The sequence below is a fragment of the Lupinus angustifolius genome, chromosome LG17 (genome assembly GCF_001865875.1).
Source record: "Lupinus angustifolius cultivar Tanjil chromosome LG17, LupAngTanjil_v1.0, whole genome shotgun sequence".
Classification (NCBI taxonomy): domain Eukaryota; kingdom Viridiplantae; phylum Streptophyta; class Magnoliopsida; order Fabales; family Fabaceae; genus Lupinus; species Lupinus angustifolius.
In genome coordinates, this window is record NC_032025.1 from 10267337 (window position 1) to 10290967 (window position 23631).

The 23631-nt window shown below is 30.5% G+C and overlaps 2 protein-coding genes across 3 annotated transcripts; both read right to left on the reverse strand.

The window, feature by feature from the left end:
* LOC109330614 (peptidyl-prolyl cis-trans isomerase FKBP17-1, chloroplastic) lies at nt 6056–7938 on the reverse strand. Of its 2 annotated transcripts, none has more exons than XM_019564863.1 (4): nt 7572–7933; nt 7237–7359; nt 6591–6707; nt 6056–6365 (listed from the first exon to the last, which is right to left on the reverse strand). In XM_019564863.1, exons 1-4 carry the CDS (start codon nt 7905–7907, stop codon nt 6243–6245), a joined length of 699 nt encoding a protein of 232 aa, XP_019420408.1. In that variant the 5' UTR covers nt 7908–7933; the 3' UTR covers nt 6056–6242. The 2 variants fall into 2 exon arrangements, with proteins under 2 accessions (XP_019420408.1, XP_019420409.1); XM_019564864.1 differs by having other exon boundaries at nt 6238–6354; nt 7572–7938.
* LOC109330527 (zinc finger protein ZPR1-like) lies at nt 8998–16876 on the reverse strand. The gene is made up of 16 exons (XM_019564742.1): nt 16651–16876; nt 16523–16567; nt 16181–16221; nt 15990–16071; nt 15546–15590; nt 14523–14579; nt 14079–14138; nt 13871–13998; nt 12686–12947; nt 12528–12594; nt 11905–11975; nt 11742–11831; nt 10931–11039; nt 10415–10506; nt 9720–9825; nt 8998–9117 (listed from the first exon to the last, which is right to left on the reverse strand). The coding sequence occupies exons 1-16, from the start codon at nt 16777–16779 to the stop codon at nt 9005–9007; spliced, it is 1497 nt and encodes a 498-aa protein (XP_019420287.1). The 5' UTR covers nt 16780–16876; the 3' UTR covers nt 8998–9004.

Sequence of the window (23631 nt, forward strand, 5' to 3'; positions counted from 1 at the left end):
ACTTACTAACTTTTATTTCTTGTTATTTACTTTCTGCATTTTATTTATTCTTTAATACTAACATTCCTTAAGGAAGAAGTTTGATTTGTTAATAAAATGAACCCGGAGTAACTAAATAAAAGGTCACTTAAATTTATTATTCTTTTGTTCTTTAATTATTTATGTGTATCTAACAACTAACTATTCAGCACTTTTATATATTAAAATACCATTAAACCGATTTTGGAATTTATTCCACAAAACAGATATAGTATTCAAAGGTATTTAATAATTATGTAATAAGTTATTGCTTCGATACCATTGTACCAGAGTTAGAATTTATTCTAACAAAGCCGAGATCGGGCAAAGAAGGAATGACTTATTTACATGATTATTAAAGAAGTAAGTTGTAATTGGAATATTCTTGAAACCATTATACTGGCGTTAGAATTTATTCTGACAAAGCCGAGATGGCGAACAAAGAATAAAATCGAGTTCTCTTACTTAAGAAAACAAAAAGAACATAATGAAAATGAGAGTATTAATCTTTCAACAAATTGACACTGCTGTCAGGACGATTTGTTGAGAGGAGAAAACTCCCAATAAAATACACCGAGATACGCTTTCAACAGTGAGCATGGGCCGGGTTGGAACGGGTTAAGGCTTGTCCTTACCCGGCCCTAAATATTGGTCGGGTCACTTTTTTTAACCCGGACTCAACCCTAGACCCGAAGCTAACCCGACCCTAAATATTGACTAGGTCAGCCTTTAAACTCGACCCGAACCTAGACCCGATTAAATATAATGCATACTCATTTTAGATAAAGATTTCTCAATATTATTTATTATTATGAATATGTAGTTTGATATATAAAATGATATATGTATATATGTATTATTAATATGTATATATTATGGAAAAATTAAAGAATAAAGGATACTTTTGACCAAAAGAGTCTCATTACTCTCTACACATTTGAGTAGAAACACATACAAACATGATGAGCGAGTGACCCTGGGACGGGACGAGCCGGGTCATACTTGATCCCTACCCGACCCTAAATATTGACTAGGTCTATTTTTGGAACCCAAACCCGACCTAGACCCGATCAGACCCGACCCTATCAGACCCGATCATGATCTGACCGTGTCGGGTGAGCGGGTACGGTTCTGCTCACCCCTAGTTCTTAGTGATTAAATTAAAAAATTAAAGTAAGGTCAAAACATATGGTTTTTTGATAGAATTAGAAAATAGTGAGGGCAAAATAGAGAATCGCAAATTATACAATGATGTGGTGGTTATTTTGATTTTTTCCTTTATTAGTATAATAAAATAATATAAAATATTATAGATAGATAGAAACAAAATTATCCCACAGATAAAACTTTCATATATTATTTATTTATTTATTATACAAAGATTTTGAGGGATTAAAATTGTTACTCACCTCTTTATTATAGAGAAAATAATACTGTGTGAATTTTATACAGTTTCATTGTATCATCTACTATCTATTTTGAATAGTAGATAATGTAGTAACTATATATAAATCTTTACACAATGAATGAATAGATATTACATTATTTATTGTATATAGTTTAATATATATCTACTGACAATGTAAAGATCTAAGATATATATATATATATATAGTCACTATGTCATTCATCATTTATTTAAATTATATCTTTTGAAGAGACAAATATGAATGGTGGATGATGGAGGGACAAATATATAAAGTTCATACATTATAGACGCATACATTTTTCTTTATGATATAAAGTAAAAATATACTTTCTACATAAGAAAAGAAAGGCTATTAGATAATCAAATTTTGTGGCAAATGTACAAAGAAAATAACATTTTTTGTCAATATGAAGGATGACTGAAATTATTAAAATGATACTATTCATTTGTGGTAGATATAATTTGTTTATCATATAAATTTTTGCATGTTAAATTTTTCCCCCAATGTGTTTATTTCTATCACATATTTTTTCAACGAATCTACTATCTTCAACTCTCAAAAGAATATGATTTCCTATTCTTTTAATTAATATCTTTGTTGATATATATATATATATATATATATATATATAATTTTTATTTTTTCTCATTTTTCAAATGTTGTTCAACAAATTTATCTTTTTCAACTCTCAATCTAACTCATAAGTATAATTTTATTTTTATACTTTTTCAATTTTTTTTGTAAACTCTTTTAGTTTTTCTTTGTTGATATATATATAAGGGTTGCTGGAATTACTAAAATGACACTTTTCATTTATGGTAGATATAATTTCTTTTATCATATAAATTTGTGTACGATAATTGTTTTTCTCACATGATGTATGTTAAAATTTTCCCCAATGTGTTTATTTTTGTCATATATTTTGTTCAACAACTATACTATCTTCAAGTCTAAAAGTCATTCACCGTATGATTTTTTATTCTTTTAATTTATGTCTTGATTGGTAGATATACTTTATATTATTTCTCACTTTTTCAACTTTTGTTCAACAAAGTTATTATCTTTAACTCTCAATCAAACTCATAGGTATGATTTTATTTTTATGCTCTTTCAATTTTTCTTTGTAAATTCTTTCAATTTTTCCTTTGTTGATAGATATAAGGGTTGTTGGAATAACTAGATGTCACTTTTAATTTGTGGTAGATATAATTTTATCATATAATTTTTTGCATGATAATTATTTTCCAACTCATAGGTATAATACATATTTGATTTATATTTTGTTTGAATTATTTTTTATTCTCTAAATTTAGGCAACATTCATTATAGGTATACTTTGTTTGGGGTTTAGTGTTTGCTTCTAATATTGTAATGTTACTATTACAATATAAAATTGTAATAATAAGAAGTCTAACACATACACAGATTAAAGATACAAGATTAAGAAGATTAAAAGTCATAACAACTTTTGAATATATATTAGTATAACATATAAGAATATAAAGAATGAGAATTTGCAGAATATTTAATTATTATCTAATTAAATGATAAAAATGTTACTTATATTCACGGGAAAATATAAGTATTTTTTTATGAGGAGTGTGAAAATAAAAAAATATGACTAATGTTACCAATGAAAGTGTTATTAGCATTAATAACAATAGCTATAATTCTCATAATAATTATATTATCAATTTTCGTGAGAACTAGGAGCATATTAATAACATCAAGATTGAATGAAATGCTCACACTTCTTTTCATTAAGGTTATTTCAAGTAACAAATCAAAGTTATTGTGAGGGGATATAATGGTAATTAAGGGAATTTCATGGGTGACCATTATATTATTCAATTGAAGGATAACAATAATAGGTATATTTACTAGAAAATATAAATATTTTATTATTAGGAATATATAAAAATAACACATCAATTTGAAGAATTTTTTTATTAACTTGATTAAAATTACTGAAAAAACAATATACATCAAATCTTATCCTAATGTGTCTTTCAAACAGAAACATTATCATATCCTAATAGTTGATCAAATCTTTCACTATAACAACATAAGATAAAACAATAGTATTGAAATTAATGCTCAAGAATTTGTAACATTATTAGCATATTTCAAACTATAAAGTAACAGAGGTACACATAAGATCAATAATAAAATCAAGAATTTGTATATAAATTGAATATTATAAAACATAATGAGCTACAATTTGAAATTAATATAATAATAATCTTATTTTTATTAAAATTACTGAAAAATATGTCTTTGATTTGTTTTTGTTGTGATTATGTAATTAATTCTTCTACCTCTATTTTGTTACAAACATTCATAAAATATACAAAGTTGTATGCATTATAACGCATTTATATTTTGTTTGAATTATTTTTATTCTTTAATTTTAGGTAATACTTATTATAGATATATATTTTTTGTTTGGGTTTTGCTTCTGATATTACAATGTTACTGTTAAAATATAAAATAGTAATAATAAGAAGTATAACATAAATAGAATATTAAAAATACTAGATTAATAAGATTAAAAACCATAATAACTTTAAATATATGTTAGTATAACGAAAGAGAATATAACAAATGAGAATTTTCAGAATATTTAATTATAATCATTATATTATTTAATTAAAAGCTAACAATGATAGATATATTCATGAGAAATATAAGTATTTTCGTGAGAAATATATAAAATAACAAATCAATTATAAGAATATTTTTATTATTTTGATAAAATTACCATAAAAAATGTCTCGTCAAATCCTAACCTAATGTGTTTTTCAAATAGATTAGAAACATTATTTTTTTTCATAACCTAATGTGTTTTTAAAATTAATACTCAAGAATTTAAAATGTATATTTCAAACTGTAAATTAATATAGTTACACATAAAATCAATTATAAAATCAAGAATTTATACATAAATATAATAATATTAAACATAATAAGCCACAATCTAAATTTAATATCATAATAATCATATTTTTATTAAGATGATAAGGAGACAATTCTATATGATTGTTTCATATGTCATGACAATCTTATTTGAATCATTGCTCATACGACTTATGGAGAATAGTGTAATATTTATACACATGCGAGTATAAGGTTTATAGACAAACATTATATTATCCACTATTCATTTGGATTTTTTTTTTTTTTGAAAAGTCAATAATCATTAAATATAAATGATAAATATATTATTTCAAATTAAGTCATTTAATTTTTTATTGAAGAAAAGGTTTATATAAGGATGTCAATGGATACCCATATCTAACCTGCCAATAATACCCACAATGGGTCGAGTCCGAGTCCTTATTTTTGGACCTGCACGTATTTGAGATTGAAAATTTTAAAACTCATTGTTGAAAGGTCCAATTCTGGATAATGAGACACTCAAACGCACAATCTCTAAATACATATATAGAATAATAACTAAATATTTTTCGTCATAATTGTGGTATTATATTATTAAGCAATGATGTTATATATATTAATCCATGATTATGAAGTAATATTATATTAATGGAGGGATGTTAGAGGTTTGATATGTTTTATAGTCTTATTTTAAATTATATTTTTTAGCAAAAAAATTTATATTTAAATGACAATTAAAGTTATATATTTATACTTTAATTTGTTTTATAATTGTTATTATTCATATTTTTTTTTGTCTAAAATGAAATACATAATTATTATAAGAAACACATGCATAAATATATAAATTGTTTTTAATTTTTTTAATATTTTCTGAATTTATGATGGATCTGCTAGGTACCAAAGACTTGTGAATAATAGACCCAACATGCACGATTCTAGGACAGATCTAGGTCCCAAAACGATAGAACTAGATGAATCTATCTGCACTATGGATGAATCTATCTGCACTATGGATGAATCTTCATTATTCCACCCAATATCATGGTATGGTTGGAGATATGGGTCCAACAAGTTATATTAAACTGCCACATTATGGACTTTAGAGGAGCAGGAAAAAAAAGTTGATCATCTAACTCTATTAGCGGTCAGTATCAAACACTTAGTTCAAGTTGTTCAACTACCTAGCTCTGTTTAACTTTTCAAACACTTCTCAAATCCACACTAACAAGCTAATGGTTCTATACTTCTATCTATAAACATGTTAAAACTTATAAGAAAGTCAAAGACTAATTATTTAAAACTTGATGGTTCTCTCAGCAATGGTGCACAAAAAGAATATAAGCTCAACACCAACACATATTACATCTTTCTTTTTTCATATTAACAAGTTGGAGTATATAAGCAATCTTTAGTTGTCATATCTTTATAAGACATTAAGACACCTTTAATCCTTGAATTTGAAGAAATTTCAATTTGACAGTGATCATCCCTGCATAATGAAACTCAATTATTGTGCAAGTATATCTTTAGAATGAAGTCACATTTTTACCACTCAATTTTCCAATTTTCCATTCTCACTCTTACAAAGTAATACCCACAAACAGTCATAAACTACAATGGCTGAAACAGAGAAATTCATTTTAAGAATAAATACAAATTACTAGCTTGCGCCTATCAAGTTGGCCTTATGATATAATTGCACAAACTATACTAAACCAAAATATATATGATACTGCAAATATTGAATACCATGGAACATGACAATCAACTTTACTGTAATCATCGGCAAAGACAAAAACTGATATTAACATTGCATAATAAAGATCATGCATAAGGGATTAACTAATAGTAACAGATAAAGCATACATTGGAGTGTTACATAATTTCATGATTTCACTGACTCCTCAAACTAACCAGTTCAATATCAAATATAAGTGTTCCCAAAGTGGAGCCTTCTCCATTTGCGAGACGAGTTGGATTAAAAATAGTAGTGAACAGCCTTTGCCTGTCAAAGAACTTCCATTTTTTGTGGAGAAAAGTTGAAGGAAAAAAAAAAAATTAGCAGTGTAAGAACTAAAGAAAACAGTTTGATAATAAAATATTCAAACAGGAGAAAACAAATATGGCTCACAATTTTTACCATAATGAAAAAACATTAAGGATTAACATTTCCATTGCATACAACAACCCAATCAATTAAAGCATATTATGATATAAGTGGGGAGCAGAAGAGTTGCATACATTAGGTGGGATGGGCTCCCGAGATGTGTCTTTATACCCAAGGGATGGAGGTATGATGACTCTCCGGATACCACCTACTTTCATCGATCTCACTGCCAAATCAATTCCGGCTATAACCTGGAAATATAGCATTTGATTCCAATATGGCAAGATCATTTCTTAATATAGCATACAATAAAAGCATAGGAAAGAATGCAATAGCACCAATTCAAGTAAGATTCAAGATAAGTAAGGACATTTTGACAGTCCATCTGCTAAAAACTTGAAGAATGATGTTTGGTGCATGTCATCACCAAGCACAATCACCTCACATATGTGAATGTGAAATGGAAGAATGCAAGTGTACAAAAAAAGGATGTGGAAATAATGAAAACTATGCTAATATGCGGTGACAACATATGTGTGAGTTGGTAGAATCAAAGCGCATCGGTAGCATTAGTGAAACTTGAATAACCATTCTACAGAACATAAAGGCTAAAGATATAAATTTGGGTAGTGTACTACTTTATTTTAACATAAGAGCAAAAGGAACTAACCATGAAGACTTTTTATATGCCACAATGACCCTTATGAAATTAGATGCTTAATGAGTCAAAATGAACTAAAGTCACAAACAGATGCTACAAACAATGATAGTTAGGTTTACCTTGCCAGCTCCAAGGACAAAAACAAAAGGATTAGGATCACCATTCTCATCTTTATGGTCATAGGTAGAGTCAAAGCGCCATCCTTGTTTTGCAGCTAGCCTACCATAGTAGTGAATTGCAACCTTAAACAATAAATAACAACATCATACTTATAACTAAATCATAATAAACATATAATAGAATAAAACATTTACAAACTATGTGCTAATTACTCTATAAGCATAATCCTAAAAAACAAAATTTCTTACACTACAAACAAAACAAATCCATCAAGGCATAAAAGAAGCTATTTTGAAGGAAATAACTATTGCATGTATATGAAAGGGAGAAAAACCTGGTCCCCATCTGAAGGAATTTCACCTGAACCGACAAGGAGGTCCAAAACCTTAAGGCCACTAGAATTTGGAACCTCAAAGAAGTTTGATATAGGAAACTTTGAAGAAGGAGAGGGAGAAGAATATGAAGGAGGGGGTGAGAATATGAGTGAAGAGAAAGCAGTGGAGATGAGAGACAGAGATAAAGGTCTTCTTGTAACATTGGTTGTAGTTGAAGATATTGTTGAAGAAGTTGCAAATATGTTACATGGATATTTACAATTATCTTTAGTATAAGGGTGAGGAGCACTGACACATGTTGCAGTTGCTGAGCCAAAGCACTTTGTTATTGTCATTTTTTTCTTTCTTAGTTGTTTAATTGCCAAATAAGGACTTAGAGCTCTTTACTTTTTCTTTCTTATGGGCTTGCAAAAATATATATTTTTGTTCGATTCAATATTTTAGTATTATGTAGAACTGAAATTAATGAGCCAAAAAACATATATCTACTTCCTTATTTTTTTCAAATTCATCTTCTAACTTGTTTTGGCTTCAGATTAGTTATTCATTTTATTAAATCAATACACTAACGTATAATGGGTACGATGCTGAAATTGAACAGTATTTACTAATCAACAAAAATTGCATATTAAACATGCCCAGTATGCAAATGAATCTTGTAACGATTATGCTAAGATTGATTTGATCAAAGTTCTACGAAGAAATACTGGCACAAAAGGTGAACCCATCTCCTTTTCCAAACCCTTACAGAACTGACTTGTGCAACTTTCACATAGAAAACAAAGAACATGCATCATATAAATATCAATATATCATCTTTAAACCACCAAATCTAAATTATAATTAAATTAGCATGTTTCGTTAGGACCCAATGAATCAAATCTCAAGTAGTATTCCAACCTACCCTCCACCACTGAGCTACTTAGGAACAACAGAAAATTCAAACACAGCTCAATTCCTGTTCTCAACTCATCACTAATATTAGTCCATTCCATGCCTCATTTCATAGGGTTATGCTCAGTGGCTCTCATATGTCAACTCAAATAAAATAATTTATCTGATCATAGTTGTATCCCATTTGTATTGATTGATGCAAAGGAATAATAACATAGGAATAACTGAACAGTATAAGTTAAAAATATCAAACTATTTGATGCAACACTATCACATACATGATACCATTTAGCCTTTACACGAGGGTCAAGACCTCTGACATTCTATTTTTACCTAAGAATACCAAACTAACACAAATTCTTCCTTTCTTGGCCCAGGACGGAAAAGAAAGGAAAATACATCAACAACCAAGCCTTCAATTTCACTAGGTGGGATCAGTGGACAGTTCATCCTTCGGAACCATATCACATAGGAACCATATCACATCCGGATCTGATGAAATAGGATGAATTGAGACGTTATTTTGTGGAGGACACATTCATTCAATTTTAGTAGTATTTGCTGATTCATAAGCAGCATCTGCAGAAGAAGTGTCAATGTCGTTCAGACCTAATTCTTCATTTTGCTCCCATGACCTCTCATATTCTTCAACTGGAGATACCATGATGACAAAATTGCCAAAACATAAAAGTCAAGCATAAGTATATCAAATATAAAGAAGTTTGCAGACAGGTATGATACTAGGTTGTACTCATAATTTCACATACTAAATTATATTTCGTGTAGAGATGAATATACCCACTTATCACACGATTCCAATTATGCATGTTCATAAGGGCGCATGGATGTTGTTCAATAAAGTAAAAGGTTAGAACACATGCTCAAATGTCAAAAGTAATCAGATCATCATTGGCACGTTAATCTTTTTGTTTGTTTCCATGGTGGTACTTCAGTTGAAACCTGACACAATCTATTTTACCCTAACGGAAGAAAAACTCATTCCATCAATAAAGAGTACATCGAAAATGGCATCTTATATAGTTATATGATCAAGCACATAAGGCAATAAAACTAAAGGCATGGAAATATATTCTTTCATTTTAATTTAACCATCTATTGAGAGAACATAAGAAACTATAATCTCAATAAGTGAAGCATGACCTGATGATGCAGAATACCCTTGTGTGCCACAAGGGGACCAGGCCAAGGATACAGCAGTTTCAATTTTAGTTGTATGTTGAAGACAAACTTACACATTAATTGTTTGTCATCTTTTAAATCATCAGTTGCAGGTGCTACAAAAGAATTGGCCAGTGCATCATCAAGAATTAAAGTCCAAGGTTCTTCCAAGCTAAGAAGCTGCACAAAATGAAATGAGGTAAGACCTAGATGAAAGAAATGGTGTCAAAGACAATGAAGTTATAAGTTCAAAATAAAGCCTTCAAAGTTCAAAGACAGAAAGATATTGATTGTACTAGAGAGAAAGCATTGGACTATTTTTGCTGACAATCAAAAGCGCGTTGAATAGACCACTGGCCATGGTAAGGTCATGTGTTCCTTATGAGGATATATCCTTGGTTAAAATTACATGGATTATTTATTCCTTTTGTGTTATTTTCAGTTCTTTTTACAAATCAAAAAAAGAAACTTTTTAGAGACATGATCCACCCAAAATAGAACAAAATATATAATACAAGATAAGGTAATTGTAGAAACACAAATGAACTAAATACTTATAGTCATTTATTCTTACACCTTTTATACCCCGTTCCCCCAAAAAAACATGCCTCACAAGAAACTGTGTACACAAGAAACTGTGTAAAGAACAAATAATAACACGGGATGTGATGGTAATGCAGTAAATGAATTATGATCTGAGCAACTATACTCTGTCCCTAGGTACATATAAGAAAATAATAAACATGGGATGTGATGGTAATGCGCTTACCTTGGTTAGCCTCGCTCTAAAGTCAAGCCATTTGATTTTTCTATTTTCTTCCAGACTGTCTCCAAAAGTAAATCCATGGACCCTCTCGAGGCCTGTACATGAAAATCACATTTAATCAGAGATATATAATTCATATTTAAAATAATCACACAACCGGAACAAAAAAAACTTAGATATGTGGATGGAACGAGAACAACACAAAATCCATTTTTGCAAAAACAAATGACACTTTTGCTTTTTAGAAGGCTGTTCCAATATATTTAATGTAGACAACTTGGATTAAAAGATTTAACAATGTTCAGATGAATGTCTAGATGATGCTAGAAAGTTCTACAAAAATATTGACTATGTTCATGGGGAGCTCAAAAAATAATGCATACTATCAGTACCAATGTTCTGTTTGTTGTCTTTTTCTTTTCAATTCCACAAAGGTTAGCACTTAGCACACTAATTAACCTGCCTCCATAAGATAAAATGTTCTGTTTGTGTGTGTGAGAGAGAGAGAGTAACACTTACTTTCACTAATTTTTGTAATTAAACCTTCAACAGTTGTAACAACTCCTCCAAGAGTGCCACTTGTCAGCTCCAAGTCAAGTTCAGGAACTTCTACACTAGCAGTATCAGACTAATGGAACCCAAAAAATAGCATTCGTCAGTCAATGCTTTGAAATTATACATATGTATATAAGAGGGATGTGGAAAGATGAGGGTATCTATAATGAGACCAGTTCTGATTTTAAGAACGAGTATCCGGAAATATATAAATCATATTTCTAGGAATGAAATCACAGATGATTAATGTTTAAATGATAAGACAAACAGAAAATAAACACTGAGCTAAAGAACAAAAATAATGATGAGAGAATTAATATATAACACCACCACATCTTTTTACAGGCTTATATTGAATATAAAAACCTCTGTAAGTACAGTTAGAACAATCATCCTAAGTATACCACTTAATAATGAGGCCAGATTACAATTTTAAAACTGACTCTATGGAAGAGTCCACCTAAACAGCTTTTTTCTTGATCCCTTCAAATGATAACACTTCCTACAAACGGTTGTGAGGCTTATAGCTGCTGTCCTAAGCTTGCAAATGATAACATCAATAATCCAAGTCTCTTCTAATAACAAAAGGCCTCTTATTGTTTCTAGTGCATAGTAAATACCCATCAGAAATAAATAATAAATGTTTAAAAAGATAGGTCCAGTACATGCAAAAGTAGCTACAAGATCCAATATTTAACCACTCAACACATAAATAAAATTAACTAATGCACTGCATGTATTGAGGTCAGTCAAAATCTTGATAGCGATGACAAACCTTTATTACATCACGGCTTAGGTCATTAACATTCTTCACCTGAAGAGTGATCCTTTTTCCTTTTTCAGGAATTCGTCCACCGGGTTTCAACTGCATGGTGGAGAACAATAAGTATCCCAGCCCTAAAAAAATAGAGAACTACACTCAAGAAATCAGCTTATACCTCAGAGTTGCGGTAACCACAAGCATCACATGTGGATGCCATAACGATTACTTCTTGGAAGTATGGAATATCTGCATATCGTTAAGCTTGACAGAGTGTATAGAAGAACTAATTAGACACATAGCTCATGCTGGCTTATAAAATAATAATATAGAATTGACAGATTCCAGAATATACAACTCTTGTTACCAGGGAACATAAATCAATATCAATTTTATCTAGCATTCTTTACCTAATCATGAGTAACTAGCTTGGATCTAAAGTGTTTGTGCTATATTAGATAATACAGATTACTTTAGAATTTCTTTCTGACATATGGTTCAAAAAATATTCTCTACGCATACTGAAGGGCTGGCCCTAAAGCTTCAAACTTCAACTGAAAATACATATATCGACAAAAAAGGTTGAAAAAAAGAAAAAAGGAGGGAACAAGTTAATTGTTATAACAAAACCAACCCTTTAATGATTTCAGTTTTCCATCACAAATCTGTGTGCTCTCTTCCATACACAATACGAATCCTTCAAGCCATTCAATTTAAACTATGATTTCTATTGATGCTAAAATGATGGATGAACCTTCTAAATAATATCCAAGTGCAATATGAGAGAAGGTAAAAGGATACTGGTAACAAACATCCGAGTCTCGCACTTAGTGGCACAAGCACCACAAGTTGATGGGAAAGTCATCACCTGCCCAGAACAAGCAGCAGTATCACACTGAATGCACAAACAAGCAAAAAAAAGATCAGTAGTCAGTACCATACAGTTCACCATGGCATACCTCTTCTGGTGCAGTATACCAAAACAAGGCATCTGCAATTTCTGCACTATTACTCTGTGCAATTGCCCGATGACCGGCTGCTGCCCCTATTGACCCGTGTGGTTCTCTCCTCACTTGACCAGATACCCCAGCTTCACCCCCTGCTAGTGCTCCATCATGAGCAATCTGTGTAGAATCAACGAGATATCCCAATAACGCTTGTTGCTCAGGAGTTCGCTCATAAAACTTGATAGTCAGTGATGGATCAGATGATGGTGTAAACCTATTCACATAGTTCTAGTTATACTCTACACTTACAAAAAAATAAAAGCAGTTATAAGGTTTGACTAATGTTAAAATACACCAAACACAGGCTAAAGACTGCCTCCTAACAAATACAAGGTTTCCATCCAAAATGGCTAACAATAAAATATTATAAGATGCAACATGTAATGATTTGGATGGCACCAATCCGATAAAAAAATTAATCTAACAAGTGGAACTAACATCCACTAAAAGAACACAACTTTGAAATAATCAAGTTTAGAAGGGCACAATTACGCTTATTCAAACATCCTTCATATAGCACCCCTTCTATTTCTACACTCCCTTGTCAATTTGTGGCCAGGACAATGAAAACCATGAAACTTAGGAAGAATGAGGGTTATCAAGAGGGATGTGTTAATTGGAAAATTTTACGCAAGCCTAGAAGAGAGAGGGCTTTAGGCTTGCCGCCTGGGTAATTTGGTAACAATATGCAACATTTGCTGCAGGCATAAAGGCCCAAAAAAACTGAATGCTCTCTCCCTTTCCTAATAGTGTGCAATATTTCCTCTCAGTCTAACACTAGCATAAATTTATTTCTGCATTGCCCAGCTGGTTGATAGTTGTGCAGTAAAGGTTTCCATGATTACCAGAGAGTTTGGAGCAATTTTTCATGTATGGTGGATTTGGGAGAACTAAGAAACCCAAGGCCCTTTGGTGAAGTGGTGGTTTTCTTAGCTTCTCTGTGGTGGTCAGCTAATGGTAACTTCAAAGTCTACCATGTATAGACAACAAAATTGGTAAGCTCTACTAAGATAGAGAATTTTCCCCCATAGATGTTATTTTGAATGAGGATATCCTTACCCTATACTTCCCAAATCTCTTTTCTAATAAAGCTACTTTATCCACACACAAACAGAAAATCACAAGAAAATATCTTACGGGTTTTCAATGAAGCTGTTTCCAGCAGGATCGTCAAGAAAGAATGTAAATGGTGACTCTCCAGTTGCACAGGCTCGCAATTTCACCAAGAACTGATCAATTGCTTCAGCTGTCTCTGGAGACACTTTCAAGAACATATAAAAAGTCATTGAATTACTAAGAGAGAAACTTATACCAAACAATAATATAGCACAGTAACAAATTGTACTTTGCGTTCCTCTTGAAGCGCTTGAAGTTCATCGGCAGCTCTCATTAGTATCCCTTCCACCTATAATTACACCAGAAACCAATATTCTCAAATCATTTGAAAACAAATGCTCAACTAATCATGACTTAAGAGATGAATCTACATAGAATACTTAACATTAGAGCTCTAACAGTCTAACACCCACATTTTACATGTCTATTACAAATATATATAACCATTATCAGTTCTGATCAACATTTTTGCCTCTGATAAACACTAACAAAAATCTGCAGAATAGAAAGGATAACATGCTTATCCTATTTTCCATGGCTATTGTTTTGACTTGCAAAGAAGGGATGTGTAATGATACAATGGAAAGTTAAATGACAAACAAGCCAAAAATGATGGACACCAACAATGTTAGGTGGGAAAAAACCAAATAGATTAAATATGTATCAGACGTACCGTTGACAGACTACCACGCTGAGCCTCTGGTGGAATCTCAAAATCCAATTCTGGTATCTACACAATCATACATCTAGTTAAGTTCCCATTACATAAACAATTTGAATAAATTTATTATACTTTGTTAGAGGAAATCGGGAATAGGAATGACTTAACCATAGTTAGTCTCCACTTATATATTTATACTGAGAAATAATGCACAGAACAATGCATGATACACAAGAAGTACAACACAGATAAGCCCAACCCAAGACATAAAAAAGGGTGGCTCGGTGCAGGCATTTCCCACCTAGTAGGGTCTGGGGAGGGTAGATATACGTGTCCTTACCCCTGTAAGCGGAGAGGCTGTTTCCAAAAGTTGAACCTTTGAACTCATGGTCACTAAGCAGTAGTCTTACCGTTGTGCCAAGCCCAACCAAAAACATATAGTAAACTAATATGTATTCTCTGAATACTTCAAATTTTCAATAATGAATCATATAGATTTGAAAATCATATTTATTAAAACAATGGGGACCAGCAAAGATGAATCTTACATATCTGGAAATCCTGATTTATGCATAAGTGCATAACTAAAAAGTTAAGATGATGCATATGTAAAATATCATAAGCATTTAGCTAATTAGATATCCAGCAATTAGTATCCTGTTAGTTGCTGTAGGAATCAGTCTCTTATGTAATGGAAGTTGTTACTCCCCATAGTGTCAATTCAGTTTAGCTTTATTTCTTCTGGGTTTTTGGTCCAGTTTTCAAAAATTAAAATCTTGTTAGTGACAACTGACAACACAGTACATTTGGTAGCATGAAGAACAACCAGCCCTTACCCCACTAGGTATGATCAATCACATGATTAGTCATCATTAGATCTATAAAACCAAAATTCCGACAAATCCCTTTATAGCAAGGTCTTTTCAAATTGTTTCTCCTATTGTTTTCTTAGGTCTTCACACAAATACACACACCAAGAGAGAGATGTTAATAAGTTAAACAAAAATATATTAAGTTAAAGATTAATTTAAGTACCTTAATGGTAGCAGATTCTGATTTTACCACTTGCCTATTGAGCATCTGCATCCAATAAAATTATCAATAAGTCAATGTTACAAACAAATAGGTAGAATCTATAACAAAAAGCACAATCATGTATACTTAGTTTAATCACAGTATGCATGAAATCACAATCATTAACTTCAATACTTCCTTACTCCGTAATCCATATAACAAACATGTATACATTTTTTCTTTCCCAATGCCTCCTAGTTTCAAGTTACATTTATAATTACAATTTCCATTCCGAAATGGCAGGTAAAAGAGGGAAAAAAGGAATGTAATAAAGGTGAAATAATATTAAGATGGCTACTTTCTTTCCATCAATTAGATGCTTATCATACCTGATTCAATAAAATACACACAAAAGCAAAACATTTTTTTTAAAGAATATAGAACAACATTCCAAATCAACACAACCTTTGGATCGCCTGATGGGACTTTCAGAGAGTAATTGCAACCTCGCGGTTGAATTTCGCCTGCAAACTGCACTTCATTGTTCCTAATGGGCAAACAAAGACACAGTAAAATTAGCTTTCAAGGAACACCAATAACCGCAATTTCATTCAAAACATACAATTTTAATAGGACATAGATTAAGGGCAGCTTACCTCTCACTACAGTGAATACATTCAAAAGCCGACAACAAAATCTGCAATAAAAAGGCACGAGTGAAAAAGGATTATATTCCTAGAAAAATAATTGACAGATATAAGAGATGAAAAGAGAAAACAATATCTAATTGAATTAAAGTACGTAACAAATGACTGAAGTATCAGAAAAGGATTAGTCCAACTACAGGGCGAATAAAGTGTTCAGGTATTTGAAATTCAGACTACGAGTCAAGCAACCTTACAACTTCACTCTCAATTACTAGTGTAAGTAAGATTAAAAACAAAAATAACATTTCAAATGACACATCCTCAAAAAAAGGAGTAACAAATAAGAGGTACCTTTCTGAAATTAGGAATGGAAGTGAACAAAAATCTGGTGATACCCTGAGAAACATGGCATAATAAAAAGTAAGATAAATGAAAGTTCCTTATAATTAAATAAAATGATAGAGAGAGAGAGAATATACATTTTCACCACAACGCATGCAGAGGCTTTCAACAGTGTAGAGAGGTGCGTCACCAACATCCGTGGAAACCGCTTCAACCACCGATCCAACGTCCACAATCTGCTCCACGTTCTTATTAATGCATTCCATTTTCTGATTCTATATGTATAATCCTTCAGCGAATACAAAAGTAAGTTCCACTCTTCAAGCTTTGTAGTTATTATTATTATGTATATATACATTATTATCATATGCTTAAGGCCTTCAAATTTGTTGCGAAAGTTCTAGAGATGGAGAGAGAATTCTGAATTCAGCACAAACTTGGGAGAAGGTACTAGAATCAGGGTCGGGTCTAGTCAGATAACCCAATTATGAAGTTGGGTATGCATCTATTTTGGATTAGCGATACTATGGTAATTACATTGTAAAACATCAATACTATCACCTTTTATCTACTATTTTCTTTTATCACAAACAAAAAAGTTAATAAATTTTATTCTCTCATTTATTTTTAGAAAATTCTTAACATTAAAGTTTAAAGTTTAAACTATGTTAGTCACATATAATAAATGCAGAATATTTAAAATAAAATTATAAAATCAATATTAATTTTCACAAATGAATATTTGCTATTTATACTAGCGTGTTGACAGATCAACCCGCTTTCCTATTGTTTGTAATGTGTATTTTACATATTAAGTTGTATTATATATTGTAATTTGCAATTGAATATATATTCGTTTGAGGTAATTGTTCAATCTTAAAGAAATGATACATATACAATTGTGTTCATCAAGAATAGAGTCTTGATATCTTCACTTAATTTTATTTTCTAGCGTGTTAACAGACACTACCGAGTCTGTCAATCCAATTTCCTATCATTTGTATTGTGTATTCTACATATAAAAGTGATTTTTTATCTAATTAATTAAAATCTATTGAGTAAATCTATTGCATTGGTCACAATGCATATCCATTAAATTAAAAAATAGGAATGCATGAAATATATTGCATTGGTCACAATGTGTGCCATTGAGTAAAGAGTATGTGAATATTTGACATTTAAAACATTCAGACTACACATTACAAACGATAGGAAATTGGGTTGACAGACAGTGTGTTAACACGCTAGAAAATAAAATTAAGTGAAGATATCAAGACTCTATTCTTGATGAACACAATTGTATATGTATCATTTCTTTAAGATTGAACAATTACCTCAAACGAATATATATTCAACTGCAAATTACAATATATAATACAACTTAATATGTAGAATACACATTACAAACAATAGGAAAACGGGTTAACAGGCACGGTAGTGCCTGTCAACACGCTAGTAAAAATAAAATTAGAAGTTATAAAATATGAAATAAATGTTTATTAATATAAGTATATGTTTATTGATATAAGTATATATAAAGATGAAATTAGAAATTATAAAATAAAATTAAAAAGTTATAAAATAAGAAATAAATTTTTATTAATATAAGAATATATAAAGATGAAATTAGAAGTTATAAAATAAAATTATAAAGTTATAATATAAGAATACATAAAGATGAAATATATAAAGATGAAAGTATAACTTATACAATAAAATTAGAAGTTATAAAATATGAAATAGGAAAACCCAAAATAACTTCATGAAAGTTAGGTTAGGTTTTTCCTTTATTAAGTAGTATAGATATGCAACTTATAGTTAATATATTTGAGGTGGTTATATAGGATTATATGATTTTTTAAATTAAATTTTTGAAGGGCAAAATAGGAATATATAAATTATGTCATGGTGGTGGTTACACCATGTTTTGGCTTTATATATAGTATAGATTTATCTATACCATTTCTATACTATTATATAAAGGCAAAACATTTTTTAACTGTCATGGTATAATTTTATAGTGGTATAATTTTATTCTTCCAATTTAGTCCTTCACGTAACTTCTATCCAAAACTTCTACTCTCACATTTGAAATTACTCTTCTAAGGTTCTCTCCTTCTCCACAACCAACTCTCTCTCTCATCTCTACATTTTTTGTCTATCAGAATTAAACTGCTCTTTTTATCCTTCTATTCTCCACCAACAACTTTCTCCCATTTCTATATTATTATCACATTGTCTTTTCTACAATTCCAAATTCATTCAACATATCATCTCTTCTCATTTTCCAATTGGAAAAAATCATTCTCTGAATCATAAACATCCTTTCAATTCAACCTCTATTCTCTCTAAAACCACCACAACATGTCTTCTAACCTTTGCTATGTCACTCATTATCCAAGGTGATGGTGTGGCTAAATTGGTGGCCAAACGTTTCTCCAATATGGCTTCTCTATATCAACAAATGATGATAGACATCTGGTAATAAATCAAACTTTAAACATGTTACTTTGTTTGCTTCCATCTTTGGTGTCTATTGCTGATATACTATTTTATGTGTTTAAATTATATTATTTTTCTGTTGATTCAAAGTTTATCATTGAATTTGGTTTATTCTGAAAATGTGCCGCAGGTATTCGACAAAATGTATCTTTGACCATGACCCTCTTTTGAAAGTTGAATTTAGTATATTAAGTGACGTTGTAAATCTTATCTTATTTAAGATTTAAAAAATAGTAAAATACTATGGTCTCTCATGCCTTCTTCCAAGAAATGAAAGGTATTATGATATATAATGGTTATTGCCTTATTATTTTACAGTAACAATGGTTATTGCTTTATTATCCATAGCATATGCATCAAAGCCATGGGCATTGTAATTGGCAAACTACTTATTAACAAACCAGATGAGATATTAGATGTGCATCATAATGGATAGCTTATTTTTATTCTTTGGACTTATCTTACATGTTCTCTTGACAATTATCTTATATGTTTTAGTTATCAAGTTTGATTTATTGTCATGCTTTTTTTTTTTAACGTAATCTTAAATTTTTGTCTTTGTTAAAATTTAATATTTTTTATAATGTGTCTACATTTCATAAAGCATAGACATATAAACAGGTGAAACCCAAATTTTAGTATGGGTAAAGTGTAGTATACTTACATTTTTGCACATATAATGTGGATGAAAAGATGCAGTTTTATATTTTGCAGAGAATGAGGATGGAATAGAGATAATGTGGCATGAATAGTAGTTACCTTCCATATTATTTGCAACTTCTACTCATCTCATTCAATTCTTCTTCATTCACTCTTCCAACCTGTTTTTGAGATCTATTAAGAAATATCAGGTATGTATTAAATTTTATGTTCAGAGTATGGATGGAATGGAGATAATGTGTTCATATGCATTCTCCCTTATGTGTTTATAATTTGCCTACCTTACATTATGTTATCATCTTTTTCATGCATAAATATTGTATTATCTTTTTCCTTTTCACTTACGTTGTGTTCGATGAAATGCCAAAGTCAATTATATTATTTTGTTCATCCATGAATCATTTTTTTATCATATTGCATAGGTGATGCTTACAACTTTATTAACCTATACGGAACCCTTTATTTGTCATATTGAATTACATTCTATTCAAATACTTTAACAATTATGGAGTGTTTATACTATATACATGTGTTTCTATCAATATGCATAGGAATGAAACACTATCTTTAAGTTGAGAGACTTCGCAAACCAAGTGGAAGTGGCACTATGGAATTTTTTATCAATTAAGAGTACTTTTTTTATATTCAGTTTTTATCAAGTTATGATAATATATAATATCACCGAAAGGGAGCCATTACGTATCACCCATATGTGTTTAGTAATAAGAATAGAATGTACTTTCCAAAATGTTATGTTTAATAAAGCAATACATATTTTTCACAAACTAATTCATTTGAAGTTGCCCATTCCAAAAGTGACACTAAGATAAAAGGTTATGTTTATGTTTTACATCTTTTGGAGCTCTCTTATTTTAGTTTTATGAGTGTTTTCTGTTTCTTAATGTGTTTTGGGTTATTATTTGAATATCATGTATACCATATCATCTAAGAGGGTTATTATTAAGGTTTTTTATCCTAAAAAACATATAATCGTGCAACAAATTCTATCTATCCAATAAAAAATATCTTTTACTTCCAAAAAATTGCTTGCATGACACTATGAACATTAAACATGGAATCATGCATTCATAGAAGTCATTCTCCAACTTCAACGGTTTAAAATTAAAAAAGAAGGGATAAGATAATTGATTTGTATAATCATCACTATCAATAAGAATAAAGTTGACAAACATTTGATTTAATCACAATCTCACGTATTAGGTTCTAAATAAGATAAGTTTATTTAAATGACTACGTCTGAATTATATACTCTACCTACAAAGCTAATTGCAAACGACTCATTTAGTCTAATTCATAATTAAAAAAATAAGATTCACTAATTACTCCATCAAACATATTCAACTATACGTTACTATTTGGACATTTAGCATGTCAATTGTATACCCAATCCCCATATAATAAGAATGAGGATTGGCAAATAAATTTATTTATATGTATAATCAATCCCCAAATTAGCAGTGTTTGATTGTCTACCAACATGATAAATTTATTTTAATGATTAACCCTATTATACAGTTCACTATAAAAACAAATTATAGGTGAATTTTCAACTTAAAAAACAACTAACAATTATATCAATCGAATAAATTCAACTATAAATTACAATATTTAATAAAAAAAATACTATATTTAATATTTATAACATATAGGTTATACATTAGAAATAATAGGAAAGCGGGTTGACAGGCACGGGAGTGCCTGTCAACACGCTAGTACTAATAAATAAAGAAAACATAAAACATCAATTAATTTATCTTTGTTTATTTTACCTTTATATAAATTATGAGTCTCTCGATATAAATTTATACTTCTTTTTTTAAATTGTCAAGGCAGTTCTTCAGCCCCTCTCCATTCTCACTTCTTATTATAACTGCTGCACCCGTTTTGAAGGGAAGGTGAACAAGGAAATTAGTTCAAAATGACATAAATAAAAGCAATAATAAACTTCATTTTACATGAGAAGAAACATAATGTCTTTCTACAAAAAATGTTTAAATGTAAATCATAGTACTTGTGTTATAGTTACCTTCACATATTGATTAATAAAGTTTCCACATCTTCAAGCTTGCTTTCAAATGGTGATGCAATGAGTGTTTATATAGTCTAATTTTTCTTTCCCTATTTTGTCTCTTATTTTTCACAATTTAGTTTATATTTAGATGAGCTTTAAAATGTACATTATATTCTGTTTTACGGTTTGCAAGGTGGTGAAATGGATAAAATGTAAGTTTACATATATTTGGTTGAGAATGCGGATACAGTTTTTTTGGAAGGAAGAATAGAAGTTAGCCTCTTATATCTTCTACCGTCTCTACTCCTCTCATTCAATTCTCCCTCATTCACTATTCCAACAAGTTTATTAAAAAAAAATTAACAAATGCTAATAAATTAAGTGAGTTGACAGTCAACACATTAGTAATTATAAATGAGATACAAATTGCTTTCGTAATCTTTTCAAGATAACTGGTTATTTCTAAATCTAACACAATAATATTAATACCTTTTTAGTGATAGGTGATTAATGTTATTTTCATAATTGTGTAAAGTTCAACAAATACACTCATATATAAAACTAAAACATTTTCTGACCATTAGTGAAGTTCTACACCATCTTTCTAGCTTTAGCTTTAATTTGTTATCTATTGGAGAACAAAGCTACCACATTTTACACATTTAAACATAAGTTGAATTATTTTACAACATGTGTTTATTAGTTTATTAGCTAGTTAGTTAGGTAAGTTTGTTATCTATTCATGTACTATAAATAAGGTTTTTCATGCCTTAATCAAATAATGAGAAATATTCGTTTTACGCTTTCACAATATTATCCTTCAAATTTAAATATAACCTAACTAATAACCCAAAAAATATAACCTAACCTATGAGCTATTCTTTCATTCTTCCCTCCCTCACAAGAGCCATGAGTTAGAATTTCTGACAATTTATGGGTCACAAATATAATTCTATAATTGTGTTATGGCCATTATGTAATTAGCCAAAATATAAAATGATCTTCAGTAGTTAATCTGGTGGCTAAGGGCGTATGTGCCATGAAATAATATAAGTGTAGATACCTTCGGGCAATTTCTGATTTGATGAAGGGACTGAATCAGAATTATTGCAACTAAAGTAGTAACCACTACGGGGTTACTTTTATGGGTTATGGTCCCCATTTGTAGAGCAACAGGTTTTCAGGGTGTAAGGTTGAGGAGAATAAGGTAGGATGAGGATAGTGTTATCCATAAGAATATAACACTATCAACTCATCCATAAGGCACTAAGATAACATAAGGCTCCACACAACACACAACACACTCTCTTAAGCTAAGGCATTTTCTCTCATTCCCCTCTAGAGAGAAACTAAGGAAAACCATTCGACGCTCTATCATCTGGAAGATCATCGCACCATCATACCTTCGAGATTCCGGAAATGGGTCAACAAGGTATGTTCTTCATCTTCACCATGAACTCATTTGGGGGTTCTTAGGTCTGGACCATGGTTATTCCATTTGGGTTTATGTATGGGCATAAACGTTAGGTTACGGGAACAAAGCCATGGTCATAAGGACTTCCGTGTTTAATCTATAGATTTCGGATGGAGGTAATTCTCCAACAAGTGGTATCAGAGCCACCCCAATATGATTCATGTGTGAAATTAGGTTTTCATGTTCTTCCCCAAATCTGGTTTGATTTAGGGTTTTGGTGTTTTGTTTCTGTTATGAATCGATTATGAAAATACTTATGCTTTTCAATGTGAAACAAAATGATTTGAAATGATTGAATGTTGTTTTCTGCTGTTTGTTGTTGAAAATTTTGGTTTTCTTGAATTTATGGGTGTTTTTTTTTCCGAAGAACAACGATGTAGAAATCGCATTGTTCGTCTTCTGTCACAGTGCTCTTGCCCAAGCGAGAGTGTCTCGCCCAAGCGAGAGTGT